This window comes from Onychomys torridus, chromosome 12 (genome assembly GCF_903995425.1).
Source record: "Onychomys torridus chromosome 12, mOncTor1.1, whole genome shotgun sequence".
Taxonomy (NCBI): Eukaryota; Metazoa; Chordata; class Mammalia; order Rodentia; family Cricetidae; genus Onychomys; species Onychomys torridus.
This window is the reverse complement of record NC_050454.1, coordinates 27,950,334-27,964,259: the sequence shown is the minus strand read 5'-3', so window position 1 is coordinate 27,964,259 and position 13,926 is coordinate 27,950,334. Positions and strand designations below refer to the sequence as shown.

The window sequence follows — 13,926 nt, the reverse complement described above, 5'->3', positions numbered from 1 at the left end:
GTGCTTATTACATTTAAAAGTTGAAGTAGTAGAATAATATTTTATGTAAATAGTTTTTTGGAGAACTGGAGATACTATGTTTAGAATAGTTAGTCCACCTCAGAGAACAGTACACAAGCTGTACTTGTCCAGTGGATTGAGGAGGTGGGAGGGAAGAAACTGAAAAAATATTCCCTTAGTGTGCTAGACACCTTTAGCTGACCCATCACCCTGTGTGTTAGATACTCTTCACTTAACGTTGCTGTTCTGTATATAGTGTACAGACTGGACAAAGGAGTCCGCGTTTTATGATCTCTAGTTTCTAGGTGTTGAGAGGTTGCCGACGTATGACAAATGTAGAGTTAGTGAGCTAACACATCCTGTATACTCTGCTAAAGTTCATAGCAAGGTTGTCTTCTGAAGAGAGTTGTGAAAGTATCCACGTGATGGGTGCCTGTGTCACGTGATACAGGGGAGAGGCTGGAGGAAAAGGAGATTGGAGACCACAATGCTCTCAGCAGAAGACACTTTGAGATCTAACCATTGTTACGTGTGTGTGTGTGGTTTCAACACTACTGTGTATATAGGGGACAAACTTATGTCCTCATCTGAAACATCTAGTCCTTCTAGGTGTTTAGGAGTGCACAAAGTATGTTAAAGGTAGATGTAGTAAACAATACATGTTGTAAATTCTCGTTTAAACGCATGGTGAAATGCTGCAATGGTGAAACCAGTTCTGAGCAGCACAGACTTGTGCTGGTTTGGGAGGGAGGAAGAAAGAAAGCATACGAAGGGCCTAATACTAATGGAAGTTTTGGTAATGCAAGATTAGCCATTGTCCCTTTTATCTGTGTGTCTTATTTTGTGATATATCATGGATACAGAACATAGACAAGTCCAAATACGCAGTACCTAATCGTCCTAGATGGTAAAGAGGCTGCCAGTGTGTGACAAAGTAGAGTTAGTGAAAAAACATGGTTTAAAGTTGTGTTAAAATTTGTAGGAAAAAAACTTAAAACCACTTAGGAAGTGAAATTGTTAATATCCTCACCAAAAAAAAAAAAAAATGACAGTTACATAAACCTGACCCCTGGGTTAAGAGAGATGGGAGAGGTTCTAGACCGGAACATTGCTATTTATAAGTCTGTTAGGTTTGTGCAGTTTCTTTACTGCACTGCATTGAGCATGTGCTGGGGAAAGTGAATGTTACTGAAAACATCTAGGTTTTAGACTTTTAAGTGCACAATAGACTTGCTGTGGTAATGCACGCCTTTAATTCTAGGCTGAGGCAGGTGGACCTTGTGAGTTCCAGGCCAGCCAAGGCTACACAGAGTTTGTCTCAAAATAGTAAGGAAATGTGCATAATGGACTGGTAGGGTAGCTCAGCAGATAAAGGCGCTTGCCACCCAGCTGGTGGACCTGACCTTGATTTCCAGGATCCATGTGATAAAAGGAGAAAACTGATTTACAAATTGCCTTTTAGCCTCCATACAAGCAGTGGCATGCATGTGCCCACATGCATATGCTAATTCATAAATGTAAAAAATGCACAACATGGTAAAAATAAAGGGTTACCAACACACACACACACAAAAAAAAAGATGGTCGCCCTTGACCTTTCTGACTGCAGAGCTTACTGCAACCCAGGCACATGATTCTGCAACAACCCGCTTTTGCCCAAGCAATGAATGAAGAGCTAGTTCCCTGAGCATAAGGCAGCAAGAAGACCAAAGCCTCCCCCCCCCCCACCCCAACTCATTCCACCACTCTTAGACATCTTGTCTGACTCTGTCCCTTTCTATGATGCCTCTGTCCTTTTGTCTTTTTGGTTGTGAGACTGGCCTTTAACAGCTGGACCATCTTTCCATTCCTCTATGATGTCTAAGTAAGATTCCACATAACTGTCAAACCAATTTATTATACTTTCACACCAGAATCCATTATTGAGAATCTAAGCAGACTGGAGATGTTTACTAACATATATCCATGCAGGTAACTGACAAGAGCTGCAAATTCTGTAATAGGGTTTGTTCCTTACAAGATTAGAGTTTAGGGTTTTTCCCACTCTCTGTTAACATTTCTTTAGTTTGTATTTTTTTAATTGTTAAAATATTAGAAACATGAAAAGATGACATAAGAGATTGAAAGACATTAAGGAAATGCATTGGAAACATTATTTTTCCCAAAATGTGATTTTCTTCTGAGAGCCAGCACACAGCCTCATGTTATAAATTAGGCAGATTAATTCCTGCAGGAGAGGAAGGGTGAATGGCAAAGAGTACACTTGCTTGTGTTGTGATGAATCACTCATCTAGTGCCACAGACAGAAATGGCCTGTGACCTCCCTACACTTTGACTTGAGAAAGAAGCTTACTTACAAGGACTTCATTTTGAGCTGGGGACCAACCTTCTCATACATTTTGATCAACCGGTTATTACTGTAAATGAACATTCCAGCTTGCCTTTGGTCTTCTATGTGCACTCCAAAGAACAGGGAGATTGTTCTTGATTTCCTTAGTGCCCTAGAATTGTATTTAGAAAGGCAGGTTAAAAGTACTCTATTAAGATAAAATATGAAATTTATAAAAGCATCTAATAATTAAACTCACAAGACAGATATCAAAAGAATGACCTATAACATAGCAGATGTTTTGCGAAATCTGGTAGATACAGCTGATTGTACATATAGCCAAGTATTCTGTATATGCAAATTACTACACAGGTCAAGCACAAACATTCATTCAAATACAAGTCTGTTCATCTAAATCTAAAAGGATCTGAAAGATCTCTATGTTCTCGGGGCTGACACATGTGGTAGTTGTTGTAGTCAGGGCTCTCTGAAGGAACAGAACTTATAGAATGATTAGAATAGATTACAGGCTGTGGCCCAGCTAGTCTAACAATGGCTATCTACCAAAGGAAAGTCCATGAATCCAGTAGCTGTTCAGTCCATGAGGTTGGATGTCTCAGCTGGTCTACAGTATACATCAGAATCCAAAAAAAATGGGCTGTAATGCCAATGAAGTAATGGATTTGCCCACAAGAGTTAAGAGCAAGCAATCAGAGATTCCTTCTTCCATGTTCTTTATATAGGTTACCAGCAGAAGGTGTGGCACAGACCAAAGGTGGATCTTTCCATACCAAAAGATCTAGACTAAAGGTATATCTTCCCACCTCAAAATATCAGCATTAAAAGTGGGTTTTCAAATTCAAATGATTTAATAAGAAAAATTCCCTCACAGATTTACCCTATTTCTTGGATTTTAGTTAATTCCAGATATAGTCAAATTGACAACTAAGAATAGCTATCACAAACTACCCCTTGTCAACTTGACACACAATCATATCTCCTTATGTCATGCTTAATTTCCAAATGTAAACAATAATCAGAATAATTATACCTATCATGATATAACTATTCTACCTACCATCACGAATGCATTATATATTTAACTAGATTATAATTATGCCTAATATAACTATCCCATGCACAACCACAATCTCATTATAAATTTTAGAATAGGTGGCAATATCCCTTGAGGGACATTCTTTTAGTATCTCAAAGCTTAAATAGGATAACCACTGTTATTCTCTTTACTGGTGTTAATACATTACACGATAAAGAAATTAAGGAAAGAAAACACAAATGTCCTCACAAACATATTCTTAACAAAATATGAAAGGAACACCTATGCCAATTATAATCCTCATTTCTGCAACTGGTCATGTGGCCTTAGCTGATATTTACCTTCTTCTACCCATTCTGTATTTCCTCTACCCTCAGCAAGTGGCTCAGCAAGTCTTGGCTCTTTTCCTGGAATAGCGATCAATATCTTCCTTCCTGATGGGTCTATACTCTTTATAATCCTGCCTGTGTTAAGTTGTAGTTTCCTACTGGCGTTAATCATAGGACATGGTAGCACCAAGAGATGCCCTAAAAGATCTCCTGCACTCCAGACATAATCTTTCTTACCTCCATTGTGGAGAGGCAATCCAATTTCCCCTTGGTAATCTGGATCAATCACCCCTCCTCACACTGTTATCCTGTCTTAACCTGTTTGCTTAAGGGTACCAGAGTCCCAAAGTGTCCAGGGGGAGTCTGATCTTCCAGTTCAATGGAATGTTTGCTGTGTCTCCAGGTAGACATGCTCCCCTCTCTGGAACCAAAAGGCCTAGGCTAGCAGAACTTAAGGTCACACGAATAGGAAGCAAACATTTTCTTAGTGGGTGACTATGAGTGGAACTATTTCCTTTCCACCCCTTGATTCCTGGATCTGTGGATCTTGGCTATGGGAGAAACTGTCCAAAATATTGGACACTGATTCAAAGCATATACAGCCTTCTGGAGATGCTCCCTACCCCAGCCTTCCATGCTGTTACAACCTAACTGTGCCTTCAAATGTCCATTCCATCTTTCCATCAGGGTAGCTGTTTTAGGATGATAGAGAACACAGTAAGACTAGGTGGATTCCATGACTGTGGGCCCACAGTTGCACATCTCTGGCTATGAAGTGAGTTCCCTGGTCAGAAGCAATACTGTGTAGAATACCATGATGATGAATAATGCATTTTGTAAGTTCATGGATGGTCATTTTAGATGGTCACAGAAACATTATGTGCAGGAAAGGCAAATTCATAACCAGAATAAGTATCTACTTCCCATGAAGGAAGTGCTTCAATGTCAACCTGCTACCACATAGCTGTCTGGTCACTCTGGAAAATGGTGCCATGTCTGGTGCCCAGTGCTTCTCTTTGCTGTTGGCAAATCTGGTACTCAGCAACAGCAGTAGCAAGGTCAGCCTTGGTAAGTGAAAGTCCATGCTGTAGAGCCAATATCTAACCTCCATCTCTGCCACCATGGCCACTTGGTTCATGAGTCCACTGGTTAATGACAAGGGTGACTAGGGAAAGAGGCTGACAGACCACAGAACAGGTCATTGTATCTACTTGATTACTGAACTCCTCCTTGGCTGACATCACCTTTTGATGAGCATTTAAATGGGACACAAATATCTTCACATCCTTCACTCATTTGCAGAGATCAATCCACATACATCTTCCCCAGATATCTCACACCATTTTTCCAATCAAGTGCCTGTTCATCCAGCTAATCCACTGACTACAGTAAGTGAACCAGTGAACAACTGCACACCTGGCCATTTATCCTTCAGAACAAAATGTATGACCGTGTGACTGTCCCACGTTCTGCCCACTGTGAAGATTTCCCTTCACCAGTGTCTTTCAGGGTTGTCCCAGAAAGGGACTGTAATGCTGCAGCTGTCCACTTCTGGATGGTACCTGCAATAACATGCAGAACCAGCAGCCAAACAGACCCTGATTGGACCCCTGATCATAAGACACACCCCATGAGGCAACAGCTGCGTGCTTGGGCGGATACAGTACTCTAACAGGAGTAGAAATTATAGGTATTTTGGGCAATTTCTTCGTGTAACCTGTTTGTGCCTTCAGGACCTGCTCTGGACAGATCACATATATATCATCTCCATTTGATTATCAATTGCTGCTGTGCATGTCCTACTTTATGGCTCAGTGGGTCAGATAATACCCAGCTCATGATGGGCAGCTCAGGTCACACGGCAACTTGGTGGTCCCTGTCAAACTTTTAGTTTCCACTAAGGCCCAATAGCAGGCCAAGAGCTGACCATCAAAAGGAAAATAGCATTTGCAGGTGATGGTAGAGCCTTACTACAAAATCCCTACGGTCTCCTCTGGGACTCACCTGCCAAAGATTCCAAACATCAACCCTACCTGCCACTGACACCTCAAGTACCATCATGGGTCAACTAGATCATATGGTCCAAGTTGTAGGGCAGCCTGCACAGCATCCTGAACCTGTTGATGTACCTTCTCTTAGTCTAAGACCCACTCAAAGATAGCACCTTTCCAAGTCACATGGTGGATGGGCAGATAGCACCTTTCCAAGTCACATGGTGGATGGGCTGGAGTAACACACCCAAATGAGGAATGTGCTCTCTCCAGAACCCAAGTAAGTCCACTAAACATTGTTCTTCTTTTTGGTGGTGGGAGGGGTCAGTGAAATAACTTACCCTTTACCTTAGAAGGAATATTTCTGCATGTCCTACACCACTAGGCTCCTAAGAATTTCACTGAAGTAGAAGGCCTCTTGAATTTTGGTTGGATTTATTTCCCATCCACTGATGTGCATATGTACTACCATTACATCCAAAGTAACCACTGCTTTCTTCTCACTTGGTCCAATAAGCATAATGTTATCAATATGCCGTGACACAATGTGATATTTTGTGGAAGAAACAGATAGTCATTATCCCTTCAAACTAAGTTATGACACAGGGCAAGAGAACTAATCAATTCTTGAGGCAACACTGTAAAGGTATACTGCTGCGCTTAACAACTGAAAGCAAATTGGTCTGGTGGTCCTTATGGACAGGTACCAGAAAAAGGCATTTGCTAGATCAATAGCTGCATACCATGTACCAGGAGATGTGCTAATCTGCTCAAGTAAGGTACACATCAGGTACAGCAGCTGCAATCGGAGTTGCTAGTTAGTTGAGTTTTCAATAGTCAGCTCTCATTCTCCAAAGTCCATCTGTCTTCTGCAGTGGCCAGATAGGAGAGTTAAAGGGAGATGGGGTGGGAGGCACCACCCCTGCATCTTTCAAACACTAGATGGCGGCACTAATTTCTATAATTCCTCCAGGGGGGGCAATATTGGTTTTGATTCCCTCTTTTCCTTGGCAGAGGCAACTCTAAAGGCTTCCTTTAGTCTTTCCAACCATAACAGCCTCACTCCACAAGTCAGGGAACCAGGGTGAGAATTCTGTCAACTTCTAAGTATGCCTATCCCAATTATACATTCTAAGACTGAGGAAATAACCACAGGATGAATTCAGAGACTCACTGGACCTACTGTAAGTCAGATTTCAGCCAAAACTCCACTGATTAACACCTGACCTCCAGAAGCCCCTATTTTAACTGGAGGGTCACTATTTGTCTTGGGATCTCTCAGAATCAGCATTAATTCAGAACCAGTATTCAACAGACCCAGGAAAATCTGATTGTTTCCTTCCCCCCAGTGGGGAAGGACTGGAGAAAGGCTAACAGTACAAGTCTAGGGGAACCAAAGAGTTCTTGGGTCTGCAAACTGGCTTAAGTCCAACAATTGGTTTATGAGCCAAGACTCCCCTTAACCACATTCTTCCATTTGAAAATTTTTCTGCTGATACAGATGAAACAAAAACGCAGTAGGCTTCTTTTCTAATTCACGCTTGGAAACACCAGGTATCAAATTGATTAGCCAGTACCAAAGATCCATCTGAGTCATGCCACCATAAACATTATTTTGCCCATGCTGATCATTATGGGCCAGACCATTATGGATACTACTCTGTCTATGCTGCCCAGTATGATAACTACGATCACCTTGCCTTTGGCCATCCAGGACTGCCACCTGGCCCTTGCTCCTTCCGGACCCAACTAAACCCACTGCATTTAATTCAGCCAACTGAGCAGCAGCATCTTTGACCCGAAATCCTAGCACAAGGAAAAGGGCAACAACAAAGCTCTTCAATTGTGCTGGTGCCTCTCTCACCATTTTGCATCTTACGGGACCAGTGATGGGCAGGTCTTCTGGGCCTCGGTGTTACAGAGGATTAGGTTTTACACAGCATACCACTCTAGTATTGTAATTTCCCCAAGCCTTAAAATCCCTTCATCAATACTAAGCCAAGGGACATCAGGCATCTCCAACTCCTTTTCAGTAGGCCAGCTTTTGACAAATGCTTCAGTCAACCACTCCAACAAACTTTTGACAATTTTCCAACTGTGCCAAGCTTCCATATTAAACCTAGAATTGCCACATAATGAGCCCATATCAATAAACTCAGCCTGATCCGGTTTTGTATTTCTTTCCCCATTATCCCACACCCTTAAATTTCATTCCCACACATACTCCCCAGACTTCTGCTTAAATGAGTAAGTAAACTTATTAGGCTCTCTAGTAATATAGTGCATCTCCTCATGGACTAAACTTACTTCCTTTCTTTCTTTCTTTCTTTCTATCTATCTATCTATCTATCTATTTATTTCGGTTTTCCGAGACAGGGTTTCTCTGTGTAGCTTTGCGTCTTTCCTGGAACTCACTCTGTGGTCCAGGCTGGCCTCGAACTCACAGAGACCCGCCTGCCTCTGCCTCCCAAATGCTGGGATTAAAGGCGTATGCCACCACCGCCCAGCCAACTTTTTACCTCCTCTCTGGGAGCCTGCTTATCCTTAAGTCTGGCTATAGGTCTAGAGGCAACTCTTGGTGGGACCTTGAGGGACATCAGTTTTGTCTTCCCTGACATCTCCTTTGGAGAAAGTCATTGCTAATTTACAGGATTAATTTTCTTTGTCAAAGGTAGAAAAGGCAGTGTTTCAGGGGTGGGGAGAATGCTTGTTCTGCTGAGGGTAAAGAGACTATTTCCTTGGGTGAAATAAACCCTTGAAAATCTGAGGATTCGAAGTTCTCAGCCTCAGTAGGTCCTCCTACACCCTGTAACAATGGGATCCAAGTTACAGGATCCCATTCGTTACCAATTAATGTCCTTACTTTAACCACAGATACCCTCTGAGGCTGCCTGGGACTTGAATTTTTACTGTAACTCAGCCAATCTTTTTTTTTTAATTAATTTATTTACTTTTATTTTATGTGTATTGGTGTTTTGCCTGCATGTATGTCTATGTGAAGGGGTCAGATCTTGGAGTTACAGACAGTTGTGAGCTGCCATGTAGGTGCTGGGAATTGAATCCGGGTCCTCTGGAAGAGGAGCCAGTGCTCGTAACTGCTGAGTCATTTCTCTAGGCCCTAATTCTGCCAGTCTTATATATAATGAAGGCTTCTCATTTATTTCCTACGACTTGAGCTCTGTGGCTGCTGGAGGGAAGATTCTCTTCCAGGGCACATTTAGAAACCTTTAGACTCCTTATGTGTATCTGAGCTGGTCATTGTTGCCACTGAGTTCACTGTTGGCCTTCACCACATTCTGAGATGCGAGAAGTTGCTTGATTTTAGCATGGAACTCATTCTTTTCCTTTGTCATTTTATCCAAAGATGCTAGGAGCAAACAACCAGCATCATTATTTTCCTTATTTTTCCACAAATTGTCAAAAGTTTTATATACAGAGTCACCAAATCCATTACCTGTCACAATTAGTGAGTCAGGGCAATCAAATGCATTTGTTTCCTTAACTTGGTAAAACAGTTCACCCCCATAGGCTGTCACTGCTCCCTGAGTTCCTGGGAGGGGCTTTAGTAACTGTAGATGTTAGCAAATTAGAAAACTTGTTCCAGATACTTTTAAAAAGTCCATCCTTATACTTGTGTGGCTCTAGAACACTTCTGGTAAGAGTCCAGTAGTTGTTCAGTCCATAAGACTGAATGTCTCAGCTGGTCTTCAGTATACATCAAAATCCCAAAGAAGGCAGCTGGTGAAAGAATGGACTTGCCAGTGAGATGGAGGAAAGTAAACAAAGAGGGTAAGCTTCCTTCTCCCGTGTCCTTTCTATAGGCTGGCAGTAGAACATGTGGCCCAGACTAAAGGTGGATCCTTCCACCTCAAAAGATCTGGATTAAAGGTAGATCTTCCCACTTCAAGTAATTTAATTACGAAAGATCCCCTTACAGGTGTACCCAGCCAATTACATTTTAGTTAATTCTAGATGTAGCCTAATTGACAACGTAGAACAGCCCTCACAACAGTATTATTGAAAAAATTATAGCCGGGTGGTGGTGGCGCACACCTGTAATCCCAGCACTTGGGAGGCAGAGCCAGGTGGATCTCTGTGAGTTCAAGGCCAGCCTGGTCTACAGAGTGAGATCCAGGACAGACACCAAAGATACACAGAGAAACCCTGTCTCAGAAAAAAAATAAAAAAATAAAACAAGAAAACAAAAACAAAACAAACAAACAAACAAACAACAAAAACGAAAAATGATAACTTGGCACTTTTAAAAATAAGTTCCTGACACTGTATGAGTTTCCCACTTGCAGTGTATTCTCAAATTCCCAAATAGTCTATGTAGATTAAACTGTGCCAAATATATATTCTTTAGCTTGCTAACACTTGCCAAAACTCAAAAGGTAATAAGTAAAAGCTAATAAAGTGAATTTACGTGGCAACAGATAGGCTAGGACTACTGGTTTTTGTTTGTTCGTTTGATTTTTTTAAAACATTATCCCTCTACATTATATTTTTGTGATTTTTCTATTAAGTGTTAAAATTAAAAAATGAGAAATATCAGAATGTGATATAGATTACCATGGTACAAGGAAGCTGCTGGAACTGTGCAAAAGACCCGAATGTAAGAAGCAGACTTGGCTCACACTCACAGTAACTGGGCAACCAAGAGCTACTTAAATACTGTGTCACACAAGCAACATGTAAAAATGTCTTCCTAGCCAGAGGATATGGTAAAGACTAAGAATTTTAGAAATGAATTTGGAATGATTAGAGGTATAACAAATCTTCCCTTCTCAGCCCCAAATGGCAACAAATAGGATCTTTCCTCTGTTCTCACAGGTTGACCTGCTGACATTAGTGTATTATTATGTAATGCTAAATGCATATATAAGGTAATATACAGATCAAAGCTGTTCTCAAAAATCTTAACTATGAGATCCCAATTCTGAAACAAACAAGGATAAGGATATTGACAGTACAAGGGGTCCCAAGACAGAGCATTAAAACACATGACATCATCATCCCAATTGTAAGGGACATGCTGATTGTCTAGAGTTAAAAAGCACAGGTGTGGTAGTACACATCGTTAATCCTAGCATTCGAGAAGCAGAGGCTAGTAGATCCCTGTGAATCTGAGGCCAGCCTAGTCCACATTGTGAGTTCTAGGCCAGCCATGGCTACATAGTGAGACCCTTTCCAAAACAAATGGAGAAATGAGAAAACACAGTATTTTCATGACATAATGCCATTACTTTGTATGCTAAATTTAAAAATTATTTTAAAAATTAGCACTCTCCAATAAAACCATTCAAGGCAGCAGCTATTACTGGCAATACATGTTAATTTTAATACATTTCACTATGGCTAGAAACAAGTTATCAACAAAGTCTTTGTTTCTGAAGACTAGAAATCTTAGTTTTCAATAGAAATTTCTATGGAAATTTAATTTAGATAATTTTGGTAAATCCATAACATCTTAAATTTACTTTTGGCATATGCATGATTAACATTTTAAGCTTATATTTAAAGTTATAAATATATGACCAAAACTAATCACTGTTTCCTATAAAGAAGTTTCCAAAAGCTCTCAGTTTTCAAAGTCTGACTTGGTTTGTGTAGCAGTAACTTTTTGTTTAACTTGCTAAAATCAAACTTACAAACATCAATAGTTGGGTTTTTTTTATAGCCTTGCCATTTTATTTTTTAATAAATTTTTCTTCCCCCCCCCCCCACAGCTGAGGACTGAACCCAGGGCCTTGCACTTGCTAGGCAAGCGCTCTACCACTGAGCTAAATCCCCAACCCTGCCATTTTATTTTAAATACACATACATGATACATTCCTTGAAGTGTTGTTTCTTTTTTTAAATATTAAGCTCTCAAAAACAGTGGTTCTCAACCTGTAGGTCATGACCCACTTGGGGGGGGAGGGGGACTCAAATGACCCTTTCATAAGGGTTGCCTGAGATCGTAGGAAAATGCAGATATTTATGTTATGATTCCTAACAGTAGCATCAGAAATTAATTTCATGGTTGGGGATCACCACATGAGGAATTATGTTAAAGGGTCCCAGCATGTGGAAGGTTGAGAACCACTGCTCTAGAGTAAAGGAAGGTGACAGGGACAGTGAAGTAGTGGTCATGTGATTGCCTGCTTGGGTGTCCCCAAACAGACATCTTCATCAAGTCTAAACTGCCAAATTCTCAAGGGTTTCTGGCTTATCTTCAACATTACATAGATACAATTGTATACATCAATAATAACTTCATCCATGTTTTACAATGTGTGTCTTGGTCGGGGAAGCTTCATCCCATTAAGATTTACTATCATAATACATCCCATGCTAATAGAGAGAAATTGTCACAATAGGTCCAAATCTGCCAAATTAGAAATAAGACCTTGGCACGGTGCTGGAGAAGGTCCTCACACACAGAAAACCCGAAGCCTTACCTCTGTTTCTCTCGAAGATTCTTATGCTTTGCTTCCACATCTTCCCAAGCTCTCTGCAATCCATCCTGGAGAAGGAGAATTTAGTTGAGAAGAAACAGAGGGACACTGAATTGATGCAAACTGAGCAGATACCCTGTTACCTGAAGGTTCTGGGGCAGCAGCGCCTGCTCGGCTTGTCTAATGCAGTTCACATGGTAGGAACTCCATAGACGCACAGTTATAATCCAGTGTTTCCAGAATACACACCAAGCCCAAGTCTACGTTTTCTTTGCACACATTCTAAGATCCCTCACTGACTTCATTTCACTCCCTATATGGTCTATGGGTTTTGACACCAACTACATGAAAACCTGAGGAAGGTATTCAGTGCATATAGACTCTGACTTTTGTCTGAAGGAACAGGAATCCTAGATTTCGCGATCACTGGGGCATATTTCTGGGAGAAAGAGCAGTAATAACTTTTGTTAGTATCCCTCCTGACATGTCTCTTCCTTATCAAATTCTCGACTAACAATTCCCAAATGTTCCCTTTAGAGGTTCCTCAGGCTTTTTTTCTTTTAAGGTGCTCTAAAGTCAGCTGACAGTCTGTCTTTTAGTCTGATATACACTGGCTTACTCCCCCATCCTTATCTCTAGTATGTTTCCATTCCTTCTACTTTAGGCTGCAAAGGAAGAGTTCATTATTACTGTTCTCATAGATAAGAGTAGGCTTTTCTGGAGACTAGTCAGGAAGAGAAAGATAGCAGTAGGAGACAGAGGGGGACAAAGCAGGATAATGGAGGTGAATGTGATCAAAATGCATTATATGCATGTACACAAATGTTATGAGACTCATTATTGTGTATAGCATATGCTAATTAAACCTTTTTTTGAAAAAGTATAGACATTGCCACCTTTAATTCCTGTACTTGGAAGGCAGAGTCAGGCAGATCTTCATGAGTTTGCAGGCAGCCTGGTCTACAGAGCTAGTTTCAGGACAGCCAGGGCTGCACCAAGAAACCCATCTTGAAAAACAAACACACACACAAAAAGACATTTAAAGAGCTTCACTCTCCACATATGACCATGGTACCTCTTGGGGGTGGCACTCTTTTGATGGCTGCATCACTGATAGAACACCACTTTCATGCTCTTTCAAGTTAAAAATGGGGGGTGGGGTGGGAATAGAGTGCAAAGAATTTCAAATAAAGCTGCTTGGAAGCATGGAAGAGGTCATTCTGCTTTGCTGTCTTCTCTGCACTAAAGTAACCAGGACACTTCAGAGCTACAAAGCTCTGGTCAAAGACAGCCCACCCTGGCAGGCAGAGCACTCCGCACAGGGCAAAGGCACAGCGACAGAAAAAAGGCCCTGGCCCATGACAGTCTTTCTCTCAGTTCTCATATAGAGAAGGCACAGGGCACTGATACTCTTGGGGTGGGGGGGAAGCTTAAATTACAAATAAATAAATAAATAAATAAATAAATAAATAAATAAATAAGCTTACATTATTAATTAATTAAAAATAATATAGGTCTACTTTTTCCTTAAAAATGAAAGCAAGAATGTAAGAACCTTGAGAAAGCCATGATTTTGCTTTGTTTGGGACACCAACACACACCAGTCTCTGTCTTCATCCCTTCTGTGTGACAGATAGGCTGGAGACTTTATTAGACAGAGCCCTGACTCGTGAAGCTAAGGCCAAATCGTTGCACAGATTTATTTATTGAATCTGTAGAAGAGGCGACAGAGAAAGCTCTTGGCATTCCCGTTCATCTCTGCACGAACGCCAACAGCTGC

At 41.0% G+C, this 13,926-nt stretch overlaps 1 protein-coding gene across 1 annotated transcript in view; it reads right to left on the bottom strand.

The window, feature by feature from the left end:
- Window positions 1-13,926, bottom strand: part of Morc1 (MORC family CW-type zinc finger 1) — a 165,167-nt gene that overhangs the window by 92,150 nt on the left and 59,091 nt on the right. The window contains exons 12-13 of the mRNA XM_036203849.1: window positions 12,150-12,214; window positions 2,358-2,501 (exon numbers count right to left, since the gene is read on the bottom strand). Of these exons, the coding sequence (XP_036059742.1) occupies window positions 2,358-2,501; window positions 12,150-12,214 (209 nt within the window). The remainder of the gene's footprint in view (window positions 1-2,357; window positions 2,502-12,149; window positions 12,215-13,926) is intronic.